At 46.9% G+C, this 12,892-nt stretch overlaps 2 protein-coding genes across 19 annotated transcripts in view; both read right to left on the bottom strand.

Moving 5' to 3' along the window:
• Positions 1–250, bottom strand: part of LOC137861382 (G-protein coupled receptor 35-like) — a 37,942-nt gene extending 37,692 nt beyond the window's left edge. Inside the window, exon 1 of the mRNA XM_068692739.1 lies at positions 21–250. Within this exon, the coding sequence (XP_068548840.1) occupies positions 21–34 (14 nt within the window). The 5' untranslated portion in view covers positions 35–250. The remainder of the gene's footprint in view (positions 1–20) is intronic.
• A 1,774-nt stretch (positions 251–2,024) lies between these two features.
• Positions 2,025–12,892, bottom strand: part of ST6GAL1 (ST6 beta-galactoside alpha-2,6-sialyltransferase 1) — a 47,979-nt gene continuing 37,111 nt past the window's right edge. For 16 of the 18 annotated variants that reach the window (XM_068692732.1, XM_068692729.1, XM_068692735.1 and 13 more), the window contains 5 exons: positions 9,663–9,760; positions 8,053–8,217; positions 7,003–7,104; positions 5,764–5,938; positions 2,025–3,546 (listed from right to left, as the gene is read on the bottom strand). In XM_068692732.1, coding sequence (XP_068548833.1) covers positions 3,305–3,546; positions 5,764–5,938; positions 7,003–7,104; positions 8,053–8,217; positions 9,663–9,760 — 782 coding nt within the window. In that variant the 3' untranslated portion in view covers positions 2,025–3,304. The remainder of the gene's footprint in view (positions 3,547–5,763; positions 5,939–7,002; positions 7,105–8,052; positions 8,218–9,662; positions 9,761–12,892) is intronic. The other 2 variants (XM_068692736.1, XM_068692728.1) reach the window with 1 other exon arrangement.

The raw sequence follows: 12,892 nt of genomic DNA, 5'->3' as shown, positions 1-12,892 counted from the left end.
GAGCTAAGAGGACCACTTACCAGTTTTCCTTCATCTACATTTTTACAAACAGGCACGTCCTCCTCCTTGTAAGCTCTCTTTTCAGAGAGCAGCCCTCACGTGCAGACCCTGAGAAAAGAGGCTGCTCCTCACCTGGAGTGAGCCCCAGAGCAGCCGAGGCACAGCTTGCTCCTGCTACAACCCAGTTAGCTCGTTAGCTCCAGCTGTCAGCATGCTGCACATGGGGCTGGGGGCAGCTCCCTTTTCAGGACACCAGTTAACATTTACACAGCCATCCACAGGCTCTTTCCTATGTTCATCTGCCCTGCAAATGCACCAGGGCATTTCCATCTCTTTGGCATACTGTTCCTGGTGTGTTTGCTACGATCTAACACCTCCATGGCCATGCACAGGTAATCCGCTCCAAAACAGTATCTGATTTTCCTGTGCTGTGCCTTGTATCATCACCTGAAGCAAGTGAAGATGTTTCCCTGTTAGACTGGTAAAATTTGCAAGTGAAAACAAACATCAAAAGTGCTGGGTTAGAAAGAGTCACCTTCACGTTATGCGAGAGAGAAGAATAACTCTTCTCAGCTGTGGCTGTACCTTTACTTGAGTGCACACACAGCAAACAAAAGGAATATTTGGCTGAGGGGGATTGTGTTTCTTTCCAGGGAGTGTTTTTTTTAACCATGTTTTTTGATAAAACAGATAAGCCTTGTCAGATCGAGCTGCAAATCAACCACTGTACTCATCTGGGGCAGGTGAGGATGTGTGTGTTGACTCAGCTACATTGAATCTGAATTTCTGGGATTTTTCTCCCCTTTTTCTTTAGTAAAAGCAAAATGACAAGAACAACAAAGACGTGCAGTTTTGTCAGACCAGCGTTGCTCTCCTCCTGCTTTGCACATGGGTAGGAAGTAAGCTGTTCAAAGTCTGGAAACCTTTAGAAAGACACCGTAGGAGGCATAAGGCTTTTGTTACAGCCTAGCTTTTATTGCCCACTCATGTAAACTTGGCTCTTCTAAATACCAGACTCGTCATCACTTGCAATTTATATCAGATTTGTATCTATACAGCCAAAAAAAAAAAAAAGAGGGTTAACACTGGCCTATTTTAGGCTCCATCATAATTCCCGTAAAAAATGTTTACTGCATAAGTGAATTATATGTTGGATCTAGCTAAAATTGTTAGCATGTTTGAAATTTCATGTTGAGTGCAACACCATTGCCAGTAAGTAACTGAGGGCTCTGAGAGACCCCAGGGAGCCTGTGTGGCATTTTTTCTCTTGCAGGAGAAGAAGCTGGTTCAGGAGGCCCCCACGAGAACACCAGAAGGACTTTGCAGAGCCATGTTCAGGCACACCTGCTCCTCCACAGCACAGGAACATCCATCTATCACACAGCCCAAGGTCATCCCAACAGGGAAGATGAGGGAAAATGAGGTTGTGTGAAATAACAAATGAAATCACCTAAGAAAAAAGGAAGAAGCAGGTTGAATCCCAACGAAACACAACCTAAGAAGGCAAACCACTGTGACAGACAGTCCCTTAAACCAAGGGCCAGAGGTAGGACTGTTACATGCTACAAGCTGAGATGGCAAGAGCAGACAGCCACTTTGGGAAAAGCCTGCTGGCTCTCTCCTTTCCCTGGCAGTTCAACATAAAGGAAGAAAATGAATCCTTCACAAGAGAGAACTGCACAGGGGCTTCACTACATTCTTGTCCTAGTGGCTGTGGGCAACAGTGTAAGGACTATAACATAAACAAATGGACAAATATATGTTCATGACATACAATGCACAAGCAGTGACAGATCCAATCCATCCCAAAAGGCCAGCATGCAGAAAGCCAGCCTTAGAGTTTCTTCTCAACCCCAGAGCACCAGCTCCATGGCAGCACTCTCACCAAGAGCTGGACAAGAGCTATGGGCTCCCTGAAACCAGCACGTCAGCAGTGCCCATTCCAGCTCTGCCTGCTCTGCTGCAAGACTGGCCCAAGTCCCCAAGTCCCAGGAACAACAATACTCACACTGATTTCACCAAGGTAAGAATGGGCCAGCGACTTCACAGGATTTATTCAAAACAGAAGAAAAGGCTTTCTTTACAGACATCATGAAATACATTGGTATGGAAAAGGACACAGAAGGTGTTCTCACTGAAGTACAGAGATTGTGGAGCTGCAACTTCCACCATGATGCCACAGGAGAGTTGTCTCGTAAAGAGGAGGGAAAAGGTGCCCTCCTCAGCTCTGCCTGGGATTTAGCATGAGAAGCAGAGCACACTCTCCCTGTCCCCAGTGTTGATGAAGAATGGAGGCAATGCATCTGCTCCCCATGTATTCAGAAAGCACAAAACCGCTGTGAGATTGCCTTGGTTAGTTTGCAGAGAACTGGATATCATCTGGCCAGCAGCTATGTGGCATTTTTGTTACTGAAAATATGCCAGAAAATAATTTGCCAATAATTACAAAGGTAGACCAGCAGAGAGTTGGAAAGAAGTACCAGCTTCCAATGAGTTTCCCCATTTGTGCCTTTGAACATCAACCCCAAAATATTTTCAAATAAGGGTTCTTTTGTACCAAGCACAAAACTATATTGGAGAAGTAAATGTTAAAAAAATATGTTTAAAATTATTTAAAAAAAATCAACAACTAAAAAGTCTAAATATATCTTGCACAAATCACTGAATCGTGAGTCGCCTCCCTCCTGATTTGCCAAAAATGCCACCTGAATGATTTCAAAAGTCTTACAGTTTGAAAGGAAGTTGCTATGGTTATTTAATTGTTTGTAAAATCAAATATTTTGAACCAAGATTTTAGCTTATCAATACCCAGCTTTGACAGTGTTTCCATAAATCAGCCCTGCTCCCAGGAGCTCTAGGATGATGGGAATGAGTTTTACAGTAAGTTCCTTCTTTCTCAATGGACCAGGTTTCCAACTGTCATAATCCCTTTGAAGCAACCTGAACTTTATCAGCATTTAATCCAGGCTTGTGCAATCTCTGCTTAGAAAGCATCTCCTCTGTTTCCCACACACCATCAGCAGTTGAGATGAAGACAGGGATCTCCACCGGCCGCATGAGCCTTGCTCCACAAGGAGTAAATTTATTGCAGTGGCTCATGCAGATACCGTGTGGACGTACCACAACGTATTGCACTGCCTTACGGTTTGGAAAAGTTATGCAACGAAGTCCCAAGAGCAAGTATTGCAACATGGAAGAGCTGTCAAAACACACCAGTGCTTAGACTTAACAAATCTCACAACCCAGATTTAAAAAGTGCTTTAACAGTCAGGATAAAGTTCTAAACGCACTAAAAATTGATTTGCTAGCAATGCACATTTCGGAAGCCAGGCAAAGTAACTTTCCCGTGAGTATAAATGTCCTCGTCTGTGCCCCGGTTTATACGCTTCACCAAGTTTTTCTCAAACAAGAGAGGGTGGTAAGCTCCCATGGTACAGGCACGGTCGTGAAACTTCTGGTAGTAGTGGCAAATGTCAGTCTGCCGCTTGGAAGGCAGAAATTCATACACGTCCACTTCGTCACACAGCGTCATCATGATCAGAATGCCTGCAGAGGGAAAGAAACAAATGTCCCCGTTTCAAAGCAGAAAACTCACAAACCGCTTTGGTGAGACTGATGGCCAGGCATGAAGGATCCCACTCCAATGGGAAGGGTTTCCTTTCTTGGGGGTTCAGGTGAGAGGGAGAAAAATCTAGCCAGGCGGAGCTGTTTTCTGCCCCATCCGATGGACCTGATTAGAGCAGACTGCTTATTAGGATGACAGTCATGCCACAAGGACATTTTTTTTTTTTTTAAGAGTGCTGCCATTTACCAAGATATTCACGGAACCGTGGGTGTCTGCCAGCTGTGTGCTCTGCTCAGCCGAACCAAAAAGCCCATCTCAAACCTGCTTGGGTAAGCAGAGAGAATTCCTTCACCTTCTCCCATCTGCCTCTTTTTAACGCAGAGAATCCAGAAGTGACCCTGCTTGGAGATGGCTCCTGGTGTAAATGCACAGGCATGGAACAGGCTCACACGGCTTCCTCGGAACAGAGCAGTGCTGCCCTCCTGTGTCTTCTGACAGGCACACGAATGACTTGAGCCCGCTGATGCCAGTGCTAGGCGCAGACATGATCTGGCTGAAATAAGCCATATTTACCCGAGGCCATATAAGCCATATTCACCAATGATAGGATAAGGGGTAATGGATATAAACTGAACCATAGGAGGTCTCATCACCGTATAAGGAAGAACTTCTTTACAGTTCAGGGACAGAGCAGTGGAACAGGATGTCCAGAGAGGTTGTGGAGTCTTCCTCTTTGGAGATATTCAAACCCTGCCTGGATGCCATCCTGTGTAACATGCTCTGGGTGACCCTGCTTGAGCAGGGGGGTTGGACTAGGTGATCTCTGGAGGTCCCTTCCAACCTCAGCCATCCTGTGACTGGCTACTTTTCTGAGCTGAAGAAGTGCAAGAAATAGCACGAGTATACTAGGGAAATAGCAGCGATGTGTACTAGCACATGAAAGCCATGCAGTAGCTGAGACTTGAGACACTGGGAGCAATGATGAGAGGAACAAGGAGTTTACAAGACATTAGGAGAACCCACCTGTGAAAGCACTTAATAAGTTACATTTTAGAAATATTTTCATCCACCTTTCCAAATGACAATTTTCATTTACTCCGACCCTTCCAAGAAACCTGGAGCTGCAAACCGGGGCATGTCTGTGCTCCCCTGTGCCCGGTGAAGTTACTTGTTTTACCAAGCAGGCAACCTGGCCACAGCTAAGCCACGGAGGAATTTGCTGTCTGAAGTGGGACAGCACCTAACGTTAAAATGTTTTTGCCCCTGAAGCCACTGACTGTATTCTTACGCAACTGCCTTGCGCGTATCCCGATAATGATGTAATAGGTACAGGACAAGGGCAAGGTTGTGGAAGAAAAATAGGCTTTAACTGGCAGAAATAAAAGTGACTCGTGTTTACATGGATTTCAAGCATGCCTGCTCCTCAGCAAAGACAGGAGTAGAGGCAGGAGTGGCTGAAGTGCAGCAAGTTGATGTCCACGTGGGGAACAAGACCACGCTTCTGTGCTGTGACTTCAACATAGCTGTAGGATCCTGAGAACTTCACTTCTTTTCATTCAAATGGTCGTGAGATTTGCTCTCTGATAAGAAGGAAAAGCTTTGCAACAGCAGAATGCAAAGCGAGCCTCTTCAATGAAAGGCTGGATTTAGCATGCTAACAAACAAGACCTTAGCATGCTGAATAAGGGGGAAGCATCACTGACCTTTTCAGGGCAACAATTCAGCCTGACCTTCCTTAGCACCCCATTAAGCCTTTAGCTATATATATATATTACTTTTTTTCCACATATAAAATAGGTAACCACTTAGGCTTCATCTATATAAATACATTTTGTCTGACAAGATTTGAGACTGCATGAGCCACATCCTTCCTCTCAGCCCGATGTGCAGTTGCACTGCTTTGACTCTAGGAGCTAGAAATCTTAGAGAACGTCTCAATGTTGCTATCTACTCTCCTGTTTCCAGATGAAACCAGGCCATGCTTAGAACTGCTGTTCCAGAAGTGTGCTGCAAACTGCTTATTTTAACACAACCAAGCTGGTACTTTCAAGATAGGATGCTTTAATTCTGGCATAAAACAATCAGGCCTTTGAGCCTGATGAGCCTTTGAACAACATAAATCCAGAACTGTCTTTGAAAAGGGTATGCTGAAGAGTTTCTGCAAACTGAACATAAAGTTTAGAAGGCAGTTATCTCACCAAGCGTTCCCGAAGATGGAGGGTTAGGCTGAATATGCTCCAGAGAATTCTCCTGAATAATATCCCAGAGTTGCCACTGCATTTTTGGATTCAGGATATAGAAGGGCTGCTCTGGATGTCTAACACGATACAACTTGTAGGCTTCAAAAAACTTGTAGTCTGGTTTTCTGTACCACTGGAAAACAGAAGCAAGAAGTCAGATTTATTACTAGCACACTCTTTCATATAACGGATGGAAAACCCCAGTAGCTGATGAGGTTGAGAAGTCTGCTTGAAGTGATACAGACCCCTGCCCCTCTCCACACTGGAGTACAAAGCAGCCCATGCTGCAGGCAAGTGTCCTCAGCACAGCTGTCTCAAACAGTATGAACCGATTTGCATCTTGATACTTCCACTTTCAATAAATATATTCAGGAATTCTCTGTTTTCTTACAGTCATTTTGATAGATTTTTTTACGCTAAAAATATCCCATCCTGCTTTCACTGACTCATAACCAGGCTGTACATACACCCTTACATCTCCTCGAGAGGTGGGACTAGGCAAAAAAATAAACATTGGTGAGAAAATAAGAAATGCAGTCCAGAGCAAAGAGGGGCATAAAAACTCTCAGATACAGACAGGGCTTAAAACAAAAGTAAAAAATGGATTATTCACTCCTATCTGCTTCACCTGGAGCCTCCAAAGCTCATCGCTTATCAAATAGCCCCCTTTTGTGCTCAAAAAGCAAAGCGAATGCTAAGGGGATTGCAACACCCACAACTGAAAATCTAGCTAACACAGAGAGGTGACATTTGCTAAGATCTTCAGAGGGTTTTCAAATCCAATCATACTGCATCAAGTACCTCTTATGTCTGACTGGTGCCTCTAAATACCCAAGCATCTCTCAGCAGCAAACCTTACAGCAGCCAACAGAGAGAGATCATCCCTCTGCAGGGGGGCTGCAACAGCTGCAGCCACTGGTGGGCTCCTGCTGCTGGCAACAGCCCATGAAAAAGTCAATGTAGTGACCTGTTACACCCAGCCTGAAGCCCTGCACAGGGACCAGGAACAGGCAAATGCTCCCCTCAGACCAGAGCTGCATGGGATGCTCTTGTAGGTATGGATACAGCCATGACAATGAAGGGGGGGAACAAGAATGGCCTTAAAATGAGTGGTTGCCCATATTAGGGGGAAGCGAGTTAACAGTTGCACTTCAAAACATTTGCATCTGATTTTATTTAGAGAAAACTCGGCCTTACCTCATGAATTTCTGCATGATATGGTGCTGGATCCCAGATAATTAAGATCCCAGTGTTATACAGCGCATCCCTCAGGAACTGCTGCTGCTCGACGGTGACAAGCTTGAAGGAGAACAACAAACACACCACGGTGACAAACAGACCACTGCCGGCACCCGCAGGTGGCTTAGCAGCGAGGCTTCCTCGAGCAGAGCCACAGCCACCCCACCACCAGTTACTGAGCGAGCCCCACAGGACGGAGGTGAGGACACAACTCCCTCGACAGCTCAGACATGACGAGCACAGCCCCCAACAGCCAGTGCTAGCACAGGTTTGCAGCAAAAAGCAAGTGGTGTCCGAGGACAGGGGCTGACCTTCTGCCCTCCCTACACGCAAGCCTAACACACATCTGCAGAACTTTACGTCCCAGAGAAGCTACGTCATAAAAATCAGCTCCTATCTGTCCCCATGCCCTCCAAGGATCTTGGTAAGGTCTATTCAATTTATCCTTGAGCATCCAGGCTGCCTCCAGCAGCAGAGCGTTTCCCTGAGCATCCCCATTAACCAGCACATGTGGATGCTGCGGCCAGCCCGTCTGTTACTCAGAAAGCAACAAGGGCTGCCTTCCATCTGGTCTCAGCTCCAGCGGATTAGGCTTTGTCCTCGACCACGTGTGCTGCACGGCCTCCTTTCCTTGCAGCAGCAGCAGGATCTGGGTCAGTGGGCAGCAGCACGCCTTGACACCGCAGCACAGGGCTGCAGCAGGGTTGGCAGGGGGAGCGCGGCGGCAGGCGCCTGCTGCCCTTCCTCCTAGCAAGGGTGGGATGCAGCCCCACGCAGGGCAGAAACAGGGCAAGGCACCTGGGCGGTTCATTTTCGTTTCAGTGGTTCTATCTATTTATTTCCTAGCTAGATTTGTTATTTAGCCAGCTTGTTTAGCAAGTAGCTTGTTAATACAGCACCTGTCTTCCTGGTACAATCGACCATATCAAAACAAGCTCCTTCCCTCCAGCTATTGCAGTCACTGCCCCACAATCTAAGCATGCTCCCTCTTTCCCATCCCCACCTTACTTCATTCCACTGATGTGCTATCTCCTTCCTTCTCCTCCCTGCAGACTCGTTAGTGCCAATAACAGCCAACACAGCCAAAGCAGTGCTCTCCCTTGCAATGAAAAGCCAGCCAAGAGCTGTAAACAAGGGCTGGGAGGAGCGAGGTGCTCTGCTCCCTGGCCATTTCTGCAGAAAGGAATCGTGTCCTACATAACGACATTGGCATTCCCCCCCCCAGAGTCCTCAGCCCTTATTTTTGTAAGATGCAAGTCCTTTCCCAGCACAAATTGATGCTTTGCATAAGACTGCAGGAAAACATGCCATTAAAGGAAGCAGTACTGATGAAACAGCAAAGGTCTGAGAAAATAAGCAAGGTATTAAAGGACTTCTTTATTTAGAACATCCATGAAGCTTGTGGACCTACAAGCCTATCCCCAGATCTGAAGATCCCAAATTTCTCCCCCACCACTGACATCAACCCGTTAATCTTCCCCTTTTTAACAGATGTTCAGTACAAGATACCCCCACCCTGCTTTTAAAACCACACAGCCCCTGATATGTCCTAGAGACTAGTGAGCAAACTACCGAGAGGGTACTGTTCCCCAATCAATTTGGTTTTGCTTATTGTAGAAAATATATTAAAACAGTTATTAAACAACCTTAGAAACTCCCGAAGGGAGATGCCTCCCATGGAGGGACTTGCACCTTTAGCCCTGGGCAGCAGCTAGACCAACAGCGCACTTGGAGGTAACTTCAGCCTCCAGAAATTGCAACAGTTTTTCTTGCCCCATAATTGAAGTTTTCTAAGCTGGCATCTCCATTTAGAGGGAATGGTGGCAGGTGAAAAATGCCAACCACGGCTGCAGGCACATCTCCATGGAGTGTAATGATGTGGCTACACCTATACATTACACACCTCTACAGGCAGGCTGCCGCCCTCCTCCCTGTGCAGCTAAGCCTGGGATCACCCAGGTCATGCACAGGTTTTCACTGATTAATGACTTATCACCATGAGGCAATAGTCACATTCTCCAGAAAGAGTCCTCTTAAGCGATAACGCTATCTGATATTGTAAAACATACACCCAAAGGAAATGATAAAACACGGAGAGGTCACACAGAGTTGAGGAAGGATGTCAGCAGCCAGATGCATCTGCTAAAAAAAAAGACTGGCTGAGCAAGGACATGCCCCATGTCTGAGACCTGTTTTAGCACAGGGGAACTGAGAGGCAGCAAGCAGCAGAACAGAGCACAGCCACCCTGGCAGACGGTGACCCAGCATTTGCGCAAGAAGCAAGAATATATTTGAAGACACCTAAGGTTGGTCTTTTCTTAGCTACAGTGATGCTTGTGCCTCACATTCCCAATTCCCAACAGCAAGGGTGCAGCTGGGCTTTGGAAGAGCCAAGCTGAAAAACAAATTACCTTGGCCTTACAGTAGAATGCAAGCAGGCATTCGCTAGCACCTGGTAATTTAACTGCAGTAAGCTCAGAAGGTATCTGAGCAATGAGGAGAGGACCTGCCAGCGTCCCCTGTTAGAAGGAAAGCCGCTCCCTACCATGCAGCTCCCAAGCAGAGAAGCACACAGTCGTGGCACTCTCGGTCCATCTGGGCACATTCATCAGACCCACCTGGGAGTTAACGAGACGAATCGTTGTCTTTTGCCCCACGTCTTCCTGAAATCCTTTGACAGGAGCCCCATTAAACCGCAAGACGGCATCATGGCTGTCTGAAAGGAAAACAGAGGGAAACCAGTGAGCCGGCAGCTGCTCCTGCAGCTACAGGGGAGATGCGCAGTAGGTTGTTCACCCACACTTCTCATGCAATTTGGCTAGTTGCTGGAGAGTTTCCCTGTAACTACTGCAAGTACCAGCCCAGATGCTGTGAAAGAAGTGCTAGCCTAGCTCCATGATCAATGCACTTTTAGAAATCCACTTTTTCAAAGCACAATTCACTCGCAGGTTCAGAGAGCAGCCGCAGTATTTGCACTGCACAGGACAGCGTAGGATGTCTCTCCATTCCCCTCTTCTTCCTTTCTAACACTACGGGGACACAGACCGATGCACAAGTGATTTACCATGTGGCTGGCTGCAAAATAAAGACTTAGGAAATAACTGTAAGCCACTGTCCTCTCTCACAGCCTGGAGGTTTACCCGCCTGAAAAATGTGTCGAATGATCACAGAGGCAAATGAAGCTGGCTTCAGTCGGCCAGGGTACCTCCCACGTTGCAGAAATAAAACCATCATTGTGTATTTAACAGGCCCGGCTTGCTAAACGCTTTGGGATTCACTGCATTCTCCTCTGCTGGCATCACCCCCTGGGGCAGCACGGTGCCCTGGCTGCAGGCACACGACCACTGCAACCTGGCAATTTGTAATTTTTGCCTGCACCAAGAAGCCAGTAAGGCGAGAGCTGCCCATCTACCAGGATCTCCTGTTCCATCCACCAGACCTCCCTACACCAACTGCTGCTCATTTGCTGTCCTAATGTGATTGCACAGAGCAAGCGTTTCCTCGTCACTGAAAAGCAATGATACCTGATCAGCCCCCTGTGCTCCTCCAAACATCTAGGAAAATGCCTCATTTCAAGTAGGTCAGATTTAGCTTCTTTTTGGCACCCTCCTCCAACCAAACCATGGCTTTTCCTACACCGACACGTGTCAGGGAAAACTACACACACACCCCTGCGTCCTTCACTACTCACACTGCCCAGCTGAAGGGGCTGCAGTGAGAGCAGGCTCCGAGCACCCAAAACCGTGCAGAACCATTAGCAGAGATGATCGCCTAAGCGAAAGGGGTCAGGTCTGGGACTGAAGCAGGAGACACGCTCGCCTGGGGCCCCAGCGGGGCTAATGGCACATTACAGTGACCTCTCCAGAATTCATCCCCGGTGACTTGGAACAGCCTGGTGCTGCAGTTTGGGGGCAGAGGAAGAGACTGACTGCAGGCACAGTGACATTGCTTTCCACATCCAGCATGCTCGCAGCGCTGCGACTGAGGTACAACATGCTGCTGCAATGCCCTCGGCTCCCGAGGGGTCTCGTTAGGGAGAAAGGAGCTGTTGTATTGACATGCAGGAGCCTAACATGGACACCACTGGAAACAAGCCAGCTGGGTCAGAGGAGAGTGTTAAACAAGAGATCAGGTCACCTCTGTAGAAACGTTCAGGGACTGAACTTCAGGAGGAACCTAAACAAGCCCAGGGAGGTGCTCAAAGAAAAAGCCATGTCTGACTTCCCAGGCATTGACCTACCTGGCCTCAAATGTTCTTTATTAGGTGAAACAATTCCATCAACCACCTGTCAACCACGATTTGTATCAGGAGGCAACGCTACCTTGGTTAACACTGACAGTGCCTTTTTCATTGCTTCCTTCAGCACATTTTAACACACTTCAGACTGTTCAGCCCCTTCCTAGCAGCTTGGGACCACAATTCTGAAGGCTTTCCCTAGGTTGTTCATCAATAATGCATCAAAGGGCTATCCGTCTCCTTCTTTCAAAGGATGAAGGCTACTTCCAGCTTAGTACAGGCCAAGGGGACCTGATCCAGCTGATAGCCTAACACACTGATGCTTGCAAACAATTTCTACAGGAGAGACAACCACAGGCTTTAAAACTCCTGCAGTCAGTTTAGCACAGTATGAATCTCAACTGAGCCTCAGACAATAAGGAGTGAAGAAAGCTGAGTGACCTGCAGGCACAGGCGAATTTTCTGTCAAGCACAAAACCCAGAGCTGAAGGCTGGAGAGCTGGTTTCCCTGCATGCTGCTTTCTGTAAGCTTTAGCATCAAAACACACCTCTTTATAATCCACGCTATAAGACTGATGCTTCAGCATTTATGAATTATTGTATTAACTTCAGATAAACATGGCCTCCTACTTCCTAATGTATCAAGAAGACAGCACAGCACAGACCATCATCTGGCAGGCCACCCAAACGCAGCCACTGCCTTGTGGCTCAGTGAGGCAGCGTCACTCCTCAAAAGCCACGAGCAACAATCAGTCACTGAGGTTGGAAGGGACCTCTGAAGACTGCCTACACCCAGCCTCTCTGCCCAACACTAGGTCAACTAGAGCAGATTGATCAGGGCTGTGTCTTTATTTCCCCCTTTGGTGTTGTTTCTTTTTCTTTTTTTTTTTTTTTTTACTTCCTTCTCTGCAGATGTCTTTCTGAATAAAAAAGCTCCTGACTGTTGAGTGTGAAACGAGCACACTGGCATTACTCAACACATCCCACACTCCCTCAAGAAACAAACACTTGAGGTGCCAAGACTTCCTGTTATCCATATTAGTTCTGCCCTCTGGTGATGTCAACATGATCATGAAAATTAAAAGGCCTAGCCAGAACGGAACTGCCTGCACATAAGTCATGTCCTCTCAACAAAACCCAGCCCCTTGCGGCTTATCCGTTTGGGGAAATGTTTCTACTTACTGCTTTCCTTCTGAAGAAGAGCAGTATTACACCATAATCAAATCTTCACAAGATTCCAGAGTTGAGACTGCATCTGTTTTGTATTAAAATCGCTTCTATTTCTACCACTGAGAGGTGGCTGCTGCCACCAGTGGTTGCTCATGCCAGCAGATATGGCCAAGGCTTGTCCCAGGTCTAATGCTCACAGGCACCATCAGCTAGCGTCGTAATGCAGCCTATACTGTGCAGTGTAAACACTCGGATTGAGAAGCATCTCTCATCATCATTCCCATCTTCTCCTATGCTGTAATGTTCACTGACTATAGCAAAACTGTAAGGAAAATATTTCAATTTATTTTAAATACCCCCATGACTACAGCAGAGTAAGAACACGCCACTAGGTCCCCCGTCTGTTCAATGCAAGTTATAGAACAGTACCAATGACTTTAT

This window comes from Anas acuta, chromosome 9, assembly GCF_963932015.1.
Source record: "Anas acuta chromosome 9, bAnaAcu1.1, whole genome shotgun sequence".
NCBI classification, from domain to species: Eukaryota; Metazoa; Chordata; class Aves; order Anseriformes; family Anatidae; genus Anas; species Anas acuta.
This window is presented reverse-complemented; position numbering and strand designations above follow the sequence as displayed.